At 39.7% G+C, this 21,024-nt stretch overlaps 1 protein-coding gene across 2 annotated transcripts in view; it reads right to left on the bottom strand.

The window, feature by feature from the left end:
- Positions 1-21,024, bottom strand: part of LOC126281210 (germ cell nuclear acidic protein-like) — a 190,863-nt gene that overhangs the window by 16,525 nt on the left and 153,314 nt on the right. For both annotated transcript variants that reach the window (XM_049979947.1, XM_049979948.1), the window contains 2 exons: positions 13,802-13,915; positions 6,178-6,290 (listed from right to left, as the gene is read on the bottom strand). In XM_049979947.1, the coding sequence (XP_049835904.1) occupies positions 6,178-6,290; positions 13,802-13,915 (227 nt within the window). The remainder of the gene's footprint in view (positions 1-6,177; positions 6,291-13,801; positions 13,916-21,024) is intronic.

The following is a 21,024-nucleotide window of genomic DNA, read 5'->3' as shown; positions in this document are numbered from 1 at the left end:
TCGGGCAGGCTTCAGACCAGGGTGTAGCTGCTGGCATCAAGTATTGTCTCCACATCCTTCAGAGAGTCAGGATACACAATGAAGCAGAAAACATCTGTGGCGTTTGTTGATCTTAACTGCCGCCTTCAACACTGTGTGGAGGGAACGCCTTATCTACAAATTTCTCCGCATCGTATTGTGCAGAACAATGGCTTGCCTGATTAACAGCATGCTAAGTGATCGGTTCCACACAGTTCATATGTCTCATGCCGTGGAGCAGACGGTACACAGGCAATGGTTTCATGTCATGGGGCAGATTCAATTGCTACAGGATCCACACATTCCGACACAGTTTAACTATGTAGATAACAACATGGACCTAGAAAACCCAAATGTTTCTTCTACTTTGAATCTAGGGTCAACAAATTGCACAACTTTATATCCTAAAGTTAAGTAAGCAGTGTTGAAAGCATTACTAAGTGTAATAAAGTAGGATAGACCAAATAAAGTAATTGCATAATTTATTACAGAAGAACAGGAGACAACAAATTCTGGTTTACGTTAATTGCAAACGAAAAACTGAAAACTGTTACAGACATTAAAGCAATATGAAGAGTACTAAAAAGACTCGCTTTACAGGTTAATAAAAAATATTCCAATGAAAATGTGCTTATATTTTGATGAAAGGGTAGAATATAACTATTTCTGCTACTTCCCCCACCCCCAACGTCTCCCCTGCCATCTGTCTAACCTGAGACTGCAGTCATGTATGAGAGTTGCGCGTGTGTGTGTGTGTGTGTGTGTGTGTGTGTGTGTGTGTGTGTGTGTGTGTGTGTGTAAGGCCATTGACCAAAAGCTTTAATTGTGAAAGTCTTTTGTTGTGCCGATCTACAACTCAATATTGAAGATTTAATGAACAATTGCAGAAACTGACAAACTAAATCAAATCACGACAAGATAATGGGCCTTCTTAATTGTGCAGTACGACAAAAATAACTGTTCAGCAGGAAGATATGGTTGTAACATCCACCCTTTCCAATGTTCCATAACCTGCTAGTGCCTGGTCAGAACTGATATGGGACTTCAATTTCTCAGAGAGAAGGGAACTGCCACTTCTGAACGTATTTTAAAGCTACTGCAAGCTGCCCCACAGGGGAGGAATTCGTGCACCCCCTTTCTGTCTGCATTTAGTGCACATCGCACGGTCAAATGTGACAAAGTTGTCCAAAGTGTTTGCACAGTGTAACTGAGGCAGGTCATGGGAACTGGTATTTACCTAAAGGGATGTGGAAAACTGTCTAAAAAATGACACTGAGGCTAGCTCTTACAACCTTTAACTGCAAGGAATATTTGATCCAGACCAGCGTACCTCTCCATCTCCCAGAAGCGGGCACTTTAATGAGGTCAGCTATCTAGATGGGTAGTCCAGTTACAACATATGTGACAGTAAATGTAAGTAGAATATACCAGAAAGAACATATTTGTCCTTATCACAGATATTGAAGGAAACAAATAAAACATGGACTTAAGAGGACCAAATGGAACTGCATATGAAACTGCCAATACAGAAGCTGAACAGCATTTTACGGTCCTTCAAACTTTCGGGTGATCATAGACCTGATAAACATAGAGCATGCATGCACAGGCACACTGTGAGTGCCACTGTCTCTGGATTCCTGAAATGTTTCTTTCTTTCTTGTTTGTACTGTACTTACTTGTCTGTACTGTATAATTATTAAAAGAAACATAATCTGAAAGATGTAATTAAAGATTAATAAAGTGTGAGTTTGGAAGCTATGCTTAATTAATTTGCAATAAAAAAATTCACAACCACCCAGTATCAAAATTATTTTTAAAAAATATTTTTGTTTGTTTGTTTAAGAATCATGAAAGAAGGTTGTATACATGGAAGAACCCTGGAGATACTGAAAGGTATCAGATAGATTATATAATGGCAAGACAGAGATTTAGGAATAAGGTTTTAAATTGTAAGACATTTCCAGGGGCAGATGTGGACTGACCACAATCTATTGGTTATGACCTGTAGATTAAAACTGAAGAAACTGCAAAAAGGTGGGAATTTAAGGACATAGGATCTGGATAAGCTGAAAGAACCAGAGGTTGTACAGAGTTTCAAGGAGAGCATAAGGGAACAATTGATAGGAATGGGGGAAAGAAATACAGTAGAAGAAGAATGGGTAGCTCTGAGGGATGAAGTAGTGAAGGCAGCAGAGGATCAAGTAGGTAAAAAGATGAGGAGTAGTAGAAATCCTTGGGTAACAGAAGAAATATTGAATTTAATTGATGAAAGGAGAAAATATAAAAATGCAGTAAATGAAGCAGGCAAAAAGGAATACAAACGTCTAGAAAATGAGATCGACAGGAAGTGTAAAATGGCTAAGCAGGGATGGCTAGAGGACAAATGTAAGGATGTAGAGGCTTATCTCACTAGGGGTAAGAAAGATACTGCCTACAGGAAAATTAGAGATCTTTGGAGATAAGAGAACCACTTGTATGAACATCAAGAGCTCAGATGGAAACACAGTTCTAAGCAAAGAAGTGAAAGCAGAAAGGTGGAAGGAGTATATAGAGGGTCTATACAAGGGCGATGTACTTGAGGACAATATTATGGAAATGGAAGTGGATGTAGAAGAAGATGAAATGGGAGATAAGATCCTGCGTGAAGAGTTTCACAGAGCACTGAAAGACCTGCGTCGAAACAAGGCCCCCGGAGTAGACAACATTCCATTGGAACTACTGACGGCCTTGGGAAAGGCAGTCCTGACAAAACTCTACTATCTGGTGAGCAAGATGTATGAAACAGGCGAAATACCCTCGGACTTCAAGAAGAATATAATAATTCCAATCCCAAAGAAAGCAGGTGCTGACGGATGTGAAAATTACCGAACTATCAGTTCAATAAGCCACAGCTGCAAAATACTAACACGAATTCTTTACAGACGAATGGGAAAACTAGTAGAAGCTGACCTCGGGGAAGATCAGTTTGTATTCTGTAGAAATACTGGAACACGTGAGGCATTACTGACCTTACGACTTATCTAAGAAGAAAGATTAAGGAAAGGCAAACCTACGTTTCTAGCATTTGTAGACTTAGAGAAAGCTTTTGACAAAGTTGATTGGAATACCCTCTTTCAAATTCTAAGGGTGGCAGGGGTAAAATACAGGGAGCGAAAAGCTATTTACAATTTGTACAGAAACCAGATGGCAGTCATAAGAGTCGAGGGGCATGAAAGGGAAGCAGTGGTTGGGAAGGGAGTGAGACAGGGTTGTAGCCTCTCGCCGATGTTATTCAATCTGTATATTGAGCAAGCAATAAAGGAAACAAAAGAAAAATTCGGAGTAGGTATTAAAATCCATGGAGAAGAAATAAAACCTGAGGTTTGCCGATGACATTGTAATTCTGTCAGAGACAGCAAAGGGCTTGGAAGAGCAGTTGAATGGAATGGACAGTGTCTTGAAAGTAGGGTATAAGATGAACATCAACAAAAGCAAAACGAGCATACTGGAATGTAGTCAAATTACGTCGGGTGATGCTGAGGGAATTAGATTAGGAAATGAGACACTTAAAGTAGGAAAGGAGTTTCTCTATTTGGGGAGCAAAATAACTGATGATGGTCGAAGTAGAGACGATACAAAATGTAGACTAGCAATGGCAAGGAAAGCGTTTCTGAAGAAGAGAAATTTGTCAACATCGAATATAGATTTAAATTTCAGGAAGTCTTTTCTGAAAGTATTTGTATGGAGTGTAGCCATGTATGGAAGTGAAACATGGACGATAAATAATTTGGACAAGAAGAGAATAGAAGCTTTCGAAATGTGGTGCTACAGAAGAATGCTGTAGATGAGTTGGGTAGAGCGCATAACTAATGAGGAAGTATTGAATAGGATTGGGGAGAAGAGAAGTTTGTGGCACAACTTGACCATAAGAAGGGATCGGTTGGTAGGACATGTTCTGAGGCATCAAGGGATCACCAATTTAGTATTGGAGGGCAGCGTGGAGGGTAAAAACCGTAGGGGGAGACCAAGAGATGACTACACTAAGCAGATTCAGAAGGATGTAGGTTGCAGTATGTACTGGGAGATGAAGAAGCTTGCACAGGATAGAGTAGCATGGAGAGCTGCATCAAACCAGTCTCACGACTGAAGACCACAACAACATTATTTTTTAAAAGCTATATACTTTCAAACTGTTTACAAAGCATATTATACTCTTCATAATACTCTCCACTACAAACTTAATGCTTTTGTCCAACAGGTGCTTCCACTGTTAAACATTTTTTAAAGTCAGCTTTAGAAATGGCTGACAGTTTGCCCCTCTTTTTTTCCCTTCACGATTTCTTCAATACTGTCAAATCAGTGTCTTTTCATACCCCTTTTCATAAGTGGAAATAAGAAAAAGTCGCATGGAGCAGGTCAGGCGAGTAAGGTGCGTGTTGCAGAGGGGAGGGACCAGGGACCATGCCATTTTAGTAAAAAACTGCAACTGAGATGGCTGTGTGCGCATGTGTGTTGTCATGGTGGAAGAGCCTGTCGCATGTCTCCCAAAAATCAGGCCTTTTTTGATGAACACTGATGCACAATCTTGTTAAAACTTCCAAATAAAAGTTTTTATTGATAGTTTGACCTGGGGGAACAAAATCTGAATGAAATATGCCCTTGGCATCAAAAAAGCAAATTAGCATTGTTTTGACGTTTGATTTGACTTGAAGACTTTTTTTGGATGATGTGACGATGTCTTCCACTGGCTTCACTGTTGCTTTGTTTCTGGGTCGTAACCATTGCACCATGACCCATCACCAGTGATGACCTTGGAAGGAAAATCTGGATCACTTTCAAGCTGTTGTTTCAAAGCACAATATGTTTCAACTCTACATTTCTTTTTATTTTCAGTCAAAACCCAAGGCACAAACTTGGCAGCAAACCTTTTCACTCCCAAGTCTTTCATTAAAAATCACTGACCCAAACTCCAAGATAAACCCACTAATATCTGACAGTTGATCAGTTGTCTGTTAATGGATTGTGAGCACAAGATCTCTAATTTTTTCAATATTTTCATCGTTTCAGGCAGCTGATGGATGTCCAGAACAAGATTTGTCATCAATCGACATATCTTTTTAAATCGAGCAAATATTTCTTACACTTAAGGTTTTCCCACAGCATCATCTTGGTAAGCTGTTTTCAACACTGAAACAGTAAGAGCAGCATTTTTCCGAGTAGAAAGCAAAATTTCACAGCTGCACATTGTTCACTTAAACTCGCCATTATAAAAAACGAAATAAGAACAGAACAAAACAGTGTTAGCAGAAATAACCACTTCAGGTAAACAGAACAAGCCAGGTCAATAACACAGGCAGCACTGAACTGGCAGTGAGTTGCACTATACATGCCCTTTTTTGTGCTTCCTCATAGAAATTTTTTATTATAAGTCGAATTATATTGTTCTAATAATGCTTTATAATATTTTGATTGTTGTATTCCTATAAATGTTTTGGGTGGCAGCTGTGCAGTTAGTTCTATGGAGTTGTGTTAATGTTTAATTAGTGGAAAGTGATACAATAGATCTTAAATATAAATACAAGCAGTGCCATTGAAGTCTGGTGCTAATGCAGTTAATGAACAAAAAGACCAAACCCATACAATTATTAGGTTATTATTTACAAAATTTGAACCTATGAAAAGATCAGTTCAATCCCCAAAACTAAGCACTATTTTAAACAAATAGGAATTCTGTATTACCACCTGATGCTACTAACTCTGTGATATCAGCTTGTCCGGAATGAATCCCCTAGCTACCATACATTTTATATTTCGCAAAATTTCAAGTAATGAATATGAAAGTTAGTTCTGTAATCAGATGGTAATGTCAGAACTTGCACAGTTTATAAATGGCAGAGTACTGCTGGAGGTGAACATTAGAAATATGTTTGCGAAGCAGTGTTGACCTTGTACTTATGAAGTTTAGAAATTTTGGGCACTTTGGGGAATTTATCAATATTTGAGAGAGAACTTCACACACACACACACACACACACACACACACACACACACACACACACACACACACACACACACACACACACACACAGAGAGAGAGAGAGAGAGAGAGAGAGAGAGAGAGAGAGAGAGCAGATCAATGACATAAAACTGGAACCAATGTGCTTGACTCGCCCCACTTACCATCTCTTCCAGTGACGTCCATGGCCGCTCTTCACACCATCTATAATCCACGATGCAGAGTGGCACAGCTCATGGATTAGAGTATCACGGAGTCTGTCTGCTGAATCACAAACCTGGAAAAAATAGTTTAAGTTAGATTTTACTTTCTTCGCAATAAATCTTACTTTAATAAAGCATAAAGCCAACCCTACATATGTAGGTTTGTTACTTCAGTATGTTATAGAACAATTTAAATATAACTGAGTAAAATGCATGTCCTGATGACAGTGCAACGACAGAAAGGAGAACAACACAAAAGACGAATTATTTAAGTAACAGTAAACAAGGCAATTCACAGAAGATGCAGGAGAAATGTGTTACAAAAGATATTTGCAAAAACTTTGGTTTAAATAATGAAAAACTGCACCAGCTACTTATTTGTCATGCTTTGCACACCACATTTTGAGAATTTTATAAAAATATTTCTTGCGACGTTTGTATGTGTGATTTTATGCCTCTCTGGCACTGTAGTTGCCCGTTTCATTTATTTTGAGAAGTAAGTGATTTTAGATCTGACGTATACTAAAATTTGCTACTCACCATATACCGAGATGCTGAGTCGCGATAGGCACAATAAAAAGATTCACACAATTTAAAGCTTTCGGCCATTTAAGGCCTTTGTCAGCAGTGTACACACACACACACACACACACACACACACACACACACACACACACACACACACACACACCCGTGTGTGTGTGTGTGTGTGTGTGTGTGTGTGTGTGTGTGTGTGTGTGTGTGTGTGTACACTGCTGACAAAGGCCTTAAATGGCCGAAAGCTTTAAATTGTGTGAAACTTTTTATTGTGCCTATTGCGACTCAGCATCTCCGGTATATGGAGAGTAGCAACTTTCCTTCTCTGGTATTGTTACATTCCATCCTGGATTTTCCATTGTTTCACTGTATACTAAAATTTTATCTTTTATGAGGCTCATATTTCAAATGTATGAGATAGTAACCACTTGAATAATTATTCAATTCTTTGACACAAATGAAACTGGTAATAATATACTTTTTTCAAATTAAGCACCTAGCTCAACCACAATTCTTTTGGCCTTTTATTCAGAACACAAGTCACTATCACTCTAAATTTCAAACACAATTAGTTCCAAATTAAAGTGCAAAGAGAGTGTTGTGTGTGTACATAAAACTATTCACAAAAGTAGCAGACAGACGGGAAAGATGATGCAGCATAAAAAAAAAATCAAAGAGATACTTGAGTAAGAAAGAATAAATGTCTAACAATTAGCTCATAAGGTTTTGTCACTAAGTAAAATTACAAAAATGTTGGGAAAAACAAGTTCAACTATTCAGTGTAAGGGATCTGAATAAGACTTTTAGATTTCGTACATAATATTTATTAAATTTCTGTAAGTCCATCTTTAAATAGGATGGTTGCAAAACCTCAGCTGTTCAATATACAATGTCAAATAAACACACCTTCAGCTGTCTAAATTTTCAGTTGTATTTTATTTTTGCTACCAGTTTCAGTGTTAATTACACCATCTTAAGGCCCCCTTACTGATGTGTAGGAAGAATCCCACCTCTTGTTAAATGTGAATAGTGGCCAGCATACAATCACTGATATCCATTGACTTCTTTTTAACAAAGTGATCCCTTCGATCAACTTTTACCAACTGTAGCAAATGGCTGAAAAGTATGTGGCTCATTTTGATAAGATACCTCTTTGGGGACCTGTTTGGCTGTGCTGCATCTAGATTATGTTTCTGGATTCCAAGTGGTTACTAGACACTCTTTTCACCCACTTCCTAATGAGCAGATCAGCAAAGACAACAGAATGAAGCAAGATTGACAACTAATATCCCCTTTACAGCACTAAGGTGTGTAACATACCTCAATGTCAAAATGTGTTTCTTCTGAATTATTAACACTCCTACTTCTGTTGGTACAAGTATATCAGTCTGAAAATTACATTCTGCACATCAATGACAAAGATATGGAGGCCCTGAACCATGGATCTCGCTAAAGTGGAGTGGTAAGCATGACTCAAAGATACAGACATTCTTACCATACATAAAATGACAACAGACAAAGGACAGACCAGACAAACTAGTGGCTGCTCAAGAGAGTTTGACTAATCTGGCTTTGTATATCAGCAAACACAGCCTTGCTGTATGGGAACTGAACAACAGGAAGTATGGAGAAACTAGAGCTGTTATTTTTCCAGAGGTCATACAGCAGTACTGTATGAGATCAGTATGGAGAGCTGCAGCAAACCAGTCTTTGGACTGAAGACAACAACAATGTATCTACAGTACTACTACTACTACTACTACTACTACTACTACTACGTGATCAGGCCCAGTGGACCGCACGCATCTACAAGTTTCCTCTTCCACTGTATTCTGTCCATTGGTGCTATCCGCCATTCGTCCACATCTATTGACATTTGTTTTAAATCTTCATGGAGTCCGTCCCTCCAACACTTCTTGGGTCTCCCTGGTGGTCTCTTTCCTGTAGGTGTGAAATCCAGGAGCTTCCGAGGCCATCTGTGATACTCCATCCGGGCCACATGGCCGGCCCAATGCATTCGTTTAGCTTTCACAGCTCCTGCTATGTTGGGCTGCTGGTACAGTTCCTCAAGCTCTTGGTTGTATCTGATCCTCCATTCCCCTGTATCTGCATCCAGAACTGGACCGAAGATCTTCCGAAGCACTTTTCTCTCAAAGACAAGAAGCTTATGGAAGTCCTGTTTCTGGATACTCCATGTCTCACAGCCATATAGAACAACAAGCTGGATCAGGGTTTTGTACAGTCGTATCGAACTGTCTGGAGAGAGATTTGGACCAAAGCAGTTGTGCTAGGCTGTGGTAAGATCGGTTTCCTGCTTGTATTCTGGCATTGATCTCTGCTTCACATGACGAGTTCTCAGTGAAAAGTGCCCCTAGGTATTTGAATTCTTGCACTCTCTTGTAGGAATAGTCCCCAACCTGCAGTGATTGTAGATGATCAGCAGTCTGACAATGACCACGCATCATAATGAGGTACTCGGTCTTGGCTTCGTTTATGTTTAGCCCAAATTTGCTGGCAACCTCCTTTAGTGCTTTGGTCATTTGCTCCAACTCCACTTCCGACCTAGAGAGTAAACAGATGTCGTCTGCATAGGCTAAGTATGCCAGTCTCTTTCCTTCGATTTCAATCCCTTCATTCTCTTGGAAGGTCTCGCATACTTTCTTCTCGAGAGCAAAGTTGAACAGGATAGGGGACAACCCATCTCCTTGCCTGAGTCCTGTCACAATTTCAAATTCCTCAGTTACGCGATTTCCCATCTTCACCTTTGCACGTGTTTCGTTCAGACGGATCTTTATCAGATAGATGAGTTTCTCTGCTATGCCAAACTCCCTTAAACAGTTGAGCAGGCTCTTGCGATGTATGCAATCATAGGCCTTCTTAAAGTCAACGAATAAAATATGCAAATCTTTACCATATTCACCCAGTTTCTCAGTGAGCTGCCGGAGACTGAAGATTTGATCTACTGTTGACCGTCCTGGCCTGAAACCTCCCTGGTACTCCCCAATCACCGATTCTGTCACTGGCAGAATTCTATGTATGAGGCAATTGGACAGGATCTTATAGCAGACGTTAAGCAGGGCGATTCCTCGATAGTTGTCACATTTCAGTTTGTCGCCCTTCTTATGTATTGGACAAATCAGAGCTGTTTTCCATCTCCTGGTAGTTCGTCTCTGGTCCATATTGCCTGTATCAGTCGGTGTATTTTTTCTCAAGTTTCTCTCCTCCTGTCAGGATCATTTCAGCCTGTATTCCATCTTCACCTGGACTCTTATTCTGTTTAAGGTGTCTGATTCTGGTTTTTATCTCATCCAGGGTAGGTGGGGGATAGTCTGCATTGGCTGTAATTGGGTACTGGAAATCAAACTGCAGTTCGGGTTCATCACAATTTAGCAGCTGTGGAAAGTACTCTTTCCATCTCTCAGCTATGTCCCTATCGTTCGTCAGGATCTTACCACGGGAATCTTTGACAAATTTCTGCTTGGCCTGGTGACCTTTACAGAGGTACTTCACCCTCAGAAACATTTCCCTCGTCTTTAGTCCTCTGAAGTCCGTTTCTGCTTCAGTGATGATATTGCTTATGTTTTTCCTTTTTTGCTCTTCTCAGAATTGCTTGTGTAAGTCTTTCGGACCTCCTCAAATTTTGCTTTGCCCTGTGCCAGATTTGTCCCCTTCAGCCACTTGCTCCTGGCTTCCTTTCTCCTTTCCAGGGCATCTGCACATTCTTTTCCAAACCAGATCTTCTTGCCCACTGGGTTTCCCATGAGTGTTTCCTTTGCTGTATCCCTAACTGAGCTCTGGATGTTTCCCCACATTAGTTCGAGGTCCTGATTCGTGTCCACTTCACTGAGTGCTTCAAAGCGGTTACTAAGTTTGACGAACAGTCACTACATTATTATAAAATAGCAAACTGTGTGTCATTGTCAGTTTTTAGTTCCAGGATAGTATTTCTCTAGGAGTTCTGCTGCACTTAATGAGTTCTCTGCAAGTTCATATATTATCAGCTTATTGTTCATTTATAAAAATCATTGTAGACCTAAAAACATTTACAAATTAAGTAGCTGCAACAAATATTTAACGAAAAAATATGTCTTTTAGTCTACAGTTGCAGCTTATTTGTTTTGCCTACTGGCTATCAATTTCAGTATGCAGTACCATCATCAGACCTTACCCTGGCACGCAGTCAGTGTGCCAGGTATTCGACACACCAACTTGGGAAGCGAGCATGATAACTGGATTCCTGGGGATGGCCTGAGAATAGCAGTGCGTAACAAAACTGGTAGACAGCAGAAAAAAATAATAATAAATAAGTAAATAAATTTGCGACTATAGGCTAAAACATACTTTTTTAATATTGTATTGGTTGCTATTCCACTGGCAATACTTTGGGAATGTGTAAAATATGTCATGTATAGCACAAATTAAATGAACTTTTTATTTCTCTACACCACTGACATGCATAGACTGATTCCACTGAATGTCAATCAAATCTTCAGAAGGGCAATCGATAATTAATCAAGTATTTAGTTTCTTAGTGAAACATTTTATTGTTGAGAGGGACACTTTGAAATAATCATATACCTCATTCCTGTTACAATTATCCTCAAGTATACATACAATGATCTTCAGAAAATCTATGTACATGCATTCCTTTTGTACTTCAGAAAATTTGATTTACATGCATTCCTTTTCACACTTTAAGACCTTTTTTGACCCTTTACCTTTATTATAGTGATCTTTGCTGAACTGTTTTAAAATACTGTGGAAATAAGACATTCCTTATTCAGTGTCATAGAAGTGCCCACACAACAAGCTACATATAGCTTTGCTTTGGTCCTCCGCTATTTCACTTGACATGTCTAAAAAAAAATATTCACTTTCATATTACAAATATAATAAAATGCTCAAAGGCAAAAAGAATCTTTGAATATAAACAAACTTCATTGTATCTGCTTCTCTGTATGATGTATGAAGTATATTAGAATATACTATGTGAATGTTCATCCACTATCTTTTGAAAGAGATCAAACCACCTTTTCTGTTATTTTAGATAACTGCAATATTACGTTATTCAGAAGCTCTGATTTACTCACCTATTGACGAGATTCACTAACTGGGTATACTTCAGTCAAATAACTGCTCCCTCTGTTTGCTCTGACTAGGCTCCTGCAACGGCACAGGAGATAACCAGAGAGAGCATATTACTCTGAACTCTTAACTTGCTGGTTAACTGTATCTGTCAACTACCTCTGCAACTACCCCACACAATGATCTGTGGCGGTCAGAGTTGTATAAAACATGCACGACAAGAGAATTAAAATAAATTTACAATTTCGTTTTGGGAAACAAATATGCCAACACTGACAGCTTCAAGATTTTAAGTTCATCCATTTGCTCACTGAATCTATTTTGAATCCATTGCAGTATAGAAGTAGTCTAAACAATGAACACATTCCCTATCCACCTCCTCTTCTTGTGTTTCTGCCAATATGGGGAGCCTGGAGTGGATGGAATCCTGAATTAAATTGCTAGTTCACATGGATGACCTCAACTTCCACAAACTGATTTACTGGAAAAGAACAATGTTATTACAATGCACACAGGTTTTGAACTATTTCCTTGAGGCTTATTTAGGTTTTGAATTGCATGGTAACATTGTAAGTTGAAGTGGTAAATGCAGCTGTCTTACCACTGAGTGTTTCTAACTTCAGCACACACTTTTTTTTCATGTCTACTGAATTTATTTCTTTAGATCCATCTGGTTTTCTTTTTCTGTGAAGCTTGTGAGTGATATCAAAGTTGCCTGTACAGGAAACCACCTTGTACCAGAGCAAAACTTATGGGGGGGGGGGGGGGGCTACCAGCTCCTGGCCTTATTCCTTGGCTGGTTTGTTCAATTTGCCTACTCACTTCAGTTACAAGTTGCAGAGTCTCATTAAGTTAAAAGAAGAAGAAGAAGAAGAAGAAGAAGAGCACTCTCCACCCAAAAGTACTCAAATCGCCAGAGGACTGAAAACAGGTGTTCAAGAGTGACTGATAAGAAAGATTAAAAAAGGGCAGTGCTGCAAAGTAGGTACAGATGCTGGATCCAACAAGGAGACAACAGGAAGCTACTCTCCTCATCATCTACATAATGACCTTGTATGACACTGCTGGTACAAGGGCCCTTGTTAATTATATGTGAACCACATCACAAGATTTTGTGGGATCCCTCGTTTAGCCCCTGAAGGATGCACTCTCTAAAGGTTACGGCTGTAAGATGTACAATATCTACTCAGATGAAAACAAGCACCACTCCCTGGCACGCACACACGCACGCGTGTCGCTCCATAATTAAGGAAAACATGTCCACATATCTTGGCATGTAAAAAAAAAGAGTTATTTAGTCAACTCTCGAGATCCGACTTTGCCATTTTATTGCTTTAAATGACTGCAAGTCTATCCTAAGCTCTTTTATTGATAAAAAAGGAAAAGTTTTCAAATCTTCCTTCTCCATGTTATAGGCATCCTGCTTAATAAGATTATTCTTTTACTAGTTTTGTGGAACACATGATCCAAAGAAATGAAGTGACTGTAAATTACCCTATGAATAGATTGTTTTGTTGACACATTATCATGGCAATTTTAGATGGGGGTGTTTTGAAGGGTGTAGATATTGGGGTCAACTGCAACATTTATGACCCTGTCAACTTCAGCAAGCAATTGCACTTTAGTTGTTACCAAATACTGTGTGTGTTCTTTTCTTGCATTGTAGTGAGTGAAGAGATTAATCCTGGTTCATGACAGGGTACGAATATGGCCCTCACAAGACTGACCAGAGAAGTTTGCCAATTTTATCAGTTCTGCTTTAGCAGGAGCAGAGAAAACAGACATAGGCTGCCACCCCTGTGAGAGGGAGATGGGGCCTGTTCCCCTATTCCTCTTTTTTCCCCTGTTGTTTGTTTACACTGTGGCTGATCACCATGTTATAGCATCCACAAGACTTTTAGAGCAAATATTGAAGCATTACAATATATGAATGATATAACACAAATCTACTTTATTAACATACCTTTACTGATAACTCAATCCTTGACGTTCGCTTATTAGCACTATATTTGTTATAGCACAGACCAGCAGTTTTCATAAGTCGAGAGTTCCATGTTATGGACATATCTGATGGAAGCTGAAGACACAAAGAAATTACAACGGTAATGTTTTTCACGCGAAGAAGATAGAGAAGTTGAAAGACAAGTGCCTCATCATGCAAAATAAAATTAATACATTGATTTTTCTTTTATAACTACTGCACTGCACAATAATTATTTAAGAAGCTATAAATTTCCAACAATTTTAAACAGCATTGTTCAAGATACATTTGGTGGACGCATAATTACACGTATATTGAAACTAAGGACTGGATTTTGATAATGGGAAAAGGATGAGCAGGAATAGCAGTAGAACAGGGACTGGGTGTGGGGGGTGGGGGAGAGGAGAGGAATGAAAAGGGAAACTGCACAGATTTTGAAGGAAGATTTTAAACTGGAAAACGTTTCGGGGGGGGATGTAAGTATTATAACCATAACTTATTGGTTATGAACAGCAAATTAAATCTGAACGAATTGTGGGGAATTAAGACGATGGGGCATAAATAAGCTTGAAGAAGCAGTAGTTAAGATTCTCAACAAAAAGAATTGACTGGAACATGGTACAGGATAAAGTACAAGATGGAAGGATAGACTTGACAGATGAAATAGTGCACACAGCAGCTAATCAAACAGATGAAAAAATAATGCCTGCAGAAATCCTTCGATACTACACAAAATAAAGAATCTAACTACAAAAAGGAGAAAATATAAAGATGCAGCAAACAAAACTGGGAAAAGATAATGCAGACATCTAAAAAAATGGTTGAGATGAAGCGCAAATTGGTGTAATAGCAAGCCAGTACCACACAAAGAAGGGCTACATACAGGAAACAGCCTTTAAGACCATTTTACAACAATAGGAGAGAAAATGGAACTGACATGGGAGATACAATACTACAAAACAATTTGACACAGCATTAGAAGACCAAAGTTGAAACAAGTTCCCTGGAGTAGACAACATTCCCCTAGAATTACTGAGATCCTTGCAAGAGAGGGCCATGACAAAACTATTCACCTAGTATGCAAGGTGTATCTGTCAGGCAAAATAACTTCAGACTTCAAGGAGAATGTACTAATTCCTGTTCAAAAGAATGCAGCTGCTGACAGCTATTAATATTACCAAAACATCAGTTTAATAAGTTATCATAGGAAAAATAAAGACATGTATTATTTACATTGTTGTTGTTGTTGTCTTCAGTCCTGAGACTGGTTTGAAGCAGATCTCCGTGCTACCCTATCCTGTGCAAGCTTCTTCGTCTCCCAGTACCTACTGCAACCCACATCCTTTTGACTCTGCTTAGTGTATTCATCTCTTGGTCTCCCTCTGCGATTTTTACCCTCCAAGCTGCCCTCCAATACTAAATTGGTGATACCTCGATGTCTCAGAACATGTCCTACCAACCGATCCCTCCTTCTGGTCAAGTTGTGCCACAAACTTCTCTTCTCCCCAATCCTATTCAATACTTCCTCATTAGTTATGCGCTCTACCTAACTCATCTACAGCATTCTTCTGTAGCACCACATTTCAAAAGCTTCTATTCTCTTCTTGTCCAAATTATTTATCGTCCATGTTTCACTTTCATACATGGCTACACTCCATACAAATACTTTCAGAAAAGACTTCCTGAAATTTAAATCTATATTCGATGTTGACAAATTTCTCTTCTTCAGAAACGCTTTCCTTGCCATTGCCAATCTACATTTTATATCCTTTCTACTTCGACCATCAGTTATTTTGCTCCCCAAATAGCAAAACTCCTTTACTACTTTAAGTGTCTCATTTCCTAATCTAATTCCCTCAGCATCACCCGACGTAATTTGACTACATTCCAGTATGCTCGTTTTGCTTTTGTTGATGTTCATCTTATACCCTACTTTCAAGACACTGTCCATTCCATTCAACTGCTCTTCCAAGCCCTTTGCTGTCTCTGACAGAATTACAATGTCATCGGCAAACCTCAGGTTTTATTTCTTCTCCATGGATTTTAATACCTACTCCGAATTTTTCTTTTGTTTCCTTTATTGCTTGCTCAATATACAGATTGAATAACATCGGCAAGAGGCTACAACCCTGTCTTACTCCTTTCCCAACCACTGCTTCCCTTTCATGTCCCTCGATTCTTATAACTGCCATCTGGTTTCTGTACAAATTGTAAATAGCCTTTTGCTCCCTGTGTTTTATCCCTGCCACCTTTAGAATTTGAAAGAGAGTATTCCAGTCAACATTGTCAAAAGCTTTCTCTAAGTCTACAAATGCTACAAACGTAGGTTTGCCTTTCCTTAATCTTTCTTCTAAGATAAGTCGTAAGGTCAGTATTGCCTCACGTGTTCCAGTATTTTTATGGAATCCAAACTGATCTTCCCCGAGCTCGGCTTCTACCAGTTTTTCCATTCGTCTGTAAAGAATTCGTGTTAGTATTTTGCAACTATGACTTATTAAACTGATTGTTCGGCAATTTTCACATCTGTCAACACCTGCTTTCTTTGGTATTGGAATTATTATATCTTTCTTGATGTCTGAGGGTATTTCGTCTGTCTCATACATCTTGCTCACCAGATGGTAGAGTTTTGTCAGGACTGGCTCTCCCAAGGCAGTCATTAGTTCTAATGGAATGTTGCCCACTCCGGGGGCCTTGTTTCGACTCAGGCCTTTCAGTGCTCTGTGAAACTCTTCACGCAGGATCTTATCTCCCATTTCATCTTCTTCTACATCCTCTTCCATTTCCATAATATTGTCCTCAAGTACATCACCCTTGTATAGACCCTCTATATACTTCCACCTTTCTGCTTTCCCTTCTTTGCTTAGAACTGGGTTTCCATCTGAGCCCTTGACGTGTATACAAGTGGTTCTCTGATCTCCAAAGGTCTCTTTAATTTTCCTGTAGGCAGTATCTATCATACCCCTCGTGACATAAGCCTCTACACCCTTACATTTGTCCTCTAGCCATCCCTGCTTAGCCATTTTGCACTTCCTGTCGATCTCATTTTTGAGACATTTGTATTCCTTTTTGCCTGTTTCATTTACGGCATTTTTATGTTTTCTCCTTTTATCAATTAAATTCAATATTTCTTCTGTTACCCAAGGGTTTCTACTAGCCCTCGTCTTTTTACCTATTTGATCCTCTGCTGCCTTCACTATTTCATCCCTCAAAGCTACCTATTCTTCTTCTACTGTATTTCTTTCCCCTATTTTTGTCAATTGTTCCCTTATGCTCTCCCTGAAACTCTGTACAACCTCTGGTTCTTTCAGTTTATCCAGGTCCCATCTCCTTAAATTCCCACCTTTTTGCAGTTTCTTCAGTTTTAATCTACAGTTCATAACCAATAGATTGTGGTCAGAGTCCAAATCTGCCTCTGAAAATGTCTTACAATTTAAAACCTGGTTCCTAAATCTCTGTCTTACCATTATATAATCTATCTGAAACCTGTCAGTATCTCCAGGCTTCTTCCATGTATACAACTTTCTTTCATGATTCTTAAAGCAAGTGTTAGCTATGATTAAGTTGTGCTCTGTGCAAAATTCTACCAGGCGGCTTCCTCTTTCATTTCTTATCCCCAATCTATATCCACCTGCTTCGTTTCCTTCTCTCTTATTTACATAAGGACTGAAAAAAATGTTATAAGCCAACCTTTGAAAAGGTCAGTTTGATTTGTTGAGGAATATAGGAAAACATAAAGCAATGCTGACCCTTCGACTTATCTTAGAAGACTGAAGAAAAGCAAGCCTATGTTTATAACACCTTTAGACTTAGAGAAAGCTTTTGACAACATTGGAATACACACCTAAATTCTAGAGATAGCAGGGATAACAGTTAGCAAAAAGTTGTACAGAAAACAGATCGCAATTGTAAGAGCTGAAGGGGACTATCTATTCCATTCAATTGCTCTTCCAAGCCCTTAGCTGTCCCCAAAATCTGACAGTCTGAGCCTGTGGCTGTGTACAAAATTCAGGTTCATTCTTGCAGAGAAGAAAACGGCAAATAGCCACTTCCAATAATGCTAATTAATCACATGAATAGAACAACCACTGGTTTTGAACCAACAGGTTCACATCAGATCCATATTTGTTTCTGTTTACATCAGCACTCACTTTTAATTACCCCTTGCAGTGAAAATTCCTTGGGGCGGACATATGGACTTACAGCCATGAAATTTTGGCATATTCTGCCTGTAAACCTTTTCCCTTGCACTGTCCAACAATATACACAGAACTTTCTTGCAGACTGTTAAACTGCCAACAATTTGATGTGACTTCTGAAATTTTCCCGGCGTATTTTTCCTTCTAATGATTTCCGGGTATGCAGCCGGATCCCGTCGACATTCTGCCACGATATTTCGGCCCAGAGACGTCCGGCCATCATCAGGTGAGTACACAACTACTGAAGAGACCAGGTGCAGTCGCGGTATTTATACCGATTCTCGCGCATGTGTTGACATGCGCGGCATAGCCGAGTTGTACGTGCTGCCCTCGGTGGTGAAAGTAAAAGATCATCTAGTCATTGAGTATCGAATGACGCTGTCTATTCCGCTGTGAATGTATAATTTTAATAACAGGATTCCAAGTTTTATCCAGTTGAAAGCCGTTGTCACGATTTATAAGATTATCGGCAAGACGTATTTCCACTGATTCCTTGATTACGGAATCCCAAAATCCGGAAACCGGAGCTAAAATTTTTGTTCCATTGTATTCCATTGAATGTCCCAATGAAATACAGTGCTCTGCTACTGCCGATTTTACGGTTGCCGCAGACGGGTGTATCTTTCATGTTCTGTACATCGTTCATGGACAGTTCTTGTCGTCTGGCCAATATATGCAGAGCCACATTCACAGGGAATTTTGTAGACGCCTGCTTTCTTCAGTTGTAAATCGTCTTTAACGGATCCAACCAGGGCCCGGTTCTTTGCTGGTGGACGGGAGATAACCTTGATTTTATTCTTCTTCAGTAATCGGCCTATTTTCGACGACACATTCCCGGCGTATGGAAGAAACGCAGTTGATATAAAGTCGTCATCAGCGTCCTCAGTGCGCTGCTTCTTGTTATGACAGTTGCGCATGGCCTTTCTTATTTGGCGTGAAGTGTAGCCATTCTCTTTAAAAACCTTATCCAAGTGTTCTAATTCTGCGTGGAGGTTTTCATCGTCCGATATTACATGCGCTCGATGTATTAAGGTACTGAGAACACCGGCTGTTTGTGCTGGGTGGTGGCAGCTTGACGCCTGGAGATACAGATCTGTGTGAGTCTGTTTCATGTACACAGTATGTCCTAATGCCCCATCATTTTTACGGCATACTAGCACGTCTAGAAATGGTAAAGCGCCATCTTTTTCAATCTCCATCGTGAATTTGATGTTCTCATGTAAAGAGTTTAAAAGATGAAGGAATTTCTCCAGTTCCTGTCTGCCATGAGGCCATACAACAAAAGTATCATCTACGTACCGCCAGAAGACCGTAGGCTTTAAGACAGCAGTAAGTGTTGCCACCATATACGCAATTCCGAGGATTTTGTCAGTCGCTTGAAGGAAGTTAAGCTTAACAGCTCGGATTTATTAGTCAGCTTTGATGTGGTCTCACTATTTACCAAAGTGCCTTTAATGGAATCGTTACATCTTATTGGTAACTTATTCAGTGCAGAAATGACGGCCTTGTTTGAACATATACTCTCCTCAACGTACTTTCTATTCAATGACGAATTCTTTGAACAAACAGACGGAGTTGCCATGGAGAGCCCTTTGTCCCCTGTGGTAGCTAATCTCTTTATGGAGGACTTTGAGGAGAAAGCACTTGAGTCTGCTGTCTTAAAGCCTACGGTCTTCTGGCGGTACGTAGATGATACTTTTGTTGTATGGCCTCATGGCAGACAGGAACTGGAGAAATTCCTTCATCATTTAAACTCTTTATATGAGAACATCAAATTCACGATGGAGATTGAAAAAGATGGCACTTTACCATTTCTAGACGTGCTAGTTTGCCGTAAAAATGATGGGTCATTAGGACATTCTGTGTACAGGAAACCGACTCACACAGATCTGTATCTCCAGGCGTCAAGCTGCCACCACCCAGCACAAACAGCCGGTGTTCTCAGTACCTTAATACATCGAGCGCATGTAATATCAGACGATGAAAACCTCCACGCAGAATTAGAACACTTGGAGAAGGTTTTTAAAGAGAATGGCTACACTTCACGCCAAATAAGAAAGGCCATGCGCAACTGTCATAACAAGAAGCAGCGCACTGAGGACGCTGATGACGACTTTAAATCAACTGCGTTTCTTCCATACGCCGGGAATGTGTCGTCGAAAATAGGCCGATTACTGAAGAAGAATAAAATCAAGGTTATCTCCCGTCCACCAGCAAAGAACCGGGCCCTGGTTGGATCCGTTAAAGACGATTTACAACTGAAGAAAGCAGGCGTCTACAAAATTCCCTGTGAATGTGGCTCTGCATATATTGGCCAGACGACAAGAACTGTCCATGAACGATGTACAGAACATGAAAGATACACCCGTCTGCGGCAACCGTCAAAATCGGCAGTAGCAGAGCACTGTATTTCATTGGGACATTCAATGGAATACAATGGAACAAAATTTTAGCTCCGGTTTCCGGATTTTGGGATTCCGTAATCAAGGAATCAGTGGAAATACGTCTTGCCGATAATCTTATAAATCGTGACAACGGCTTTCAACTGGATAAAACTTGGAATCCTGTTATTAAAATTATACATTCACAGCGGAATAGACAGCGTCATTCGATACTCAATGACTAGATGATCTTTTACTTTCACCACCGAGGGCAGCACGTACAACTCGGCTATGCCGCGCATGTCAACACGTGCGCGACAATCTGTATAAATACCGCGACTGCACCTGGGCTCTTCAGTAGTTGTGTACTCACCTGATGATGGCTGGACGTCTCTGGGCCGAAATATCGTGGCAGAATGTCGACGGGATCCGGCTGCATACCCGGAAATTATTAGAATGCCAACAATTTGCTCTGGATAAAGGCATTTTTTACAAGAAATATTTACTAAGATACAAAAATTTCTCTGTTTACCACAGGTTACAGAATCAGAGAAAAAAATGCCTTGTCCTCTCTGATCAAGATGCCAAGTAAAATTGGGTACCAGCTTCTTCCTACTCAGCAATAATA

Source organism: Schistocerca gregaria, chromosome 7 (genome assembly GCF_023897955.1).
Source record: "Schistocerca gregaria isolate iqSchGreg1 chromosome 7, iqSchGreg1.2, whole genome shotgun sequence".
NCBI classification, from domain to species: Eukaryota; Metazoa; Arthropoda; class Insecta; order Orthoptera; family Acrididae; genus Schistocerca; species Schistocerca gregaria.
This window is presented reverse-complemented; position numbering and strand designations above follow the sequence as displayed.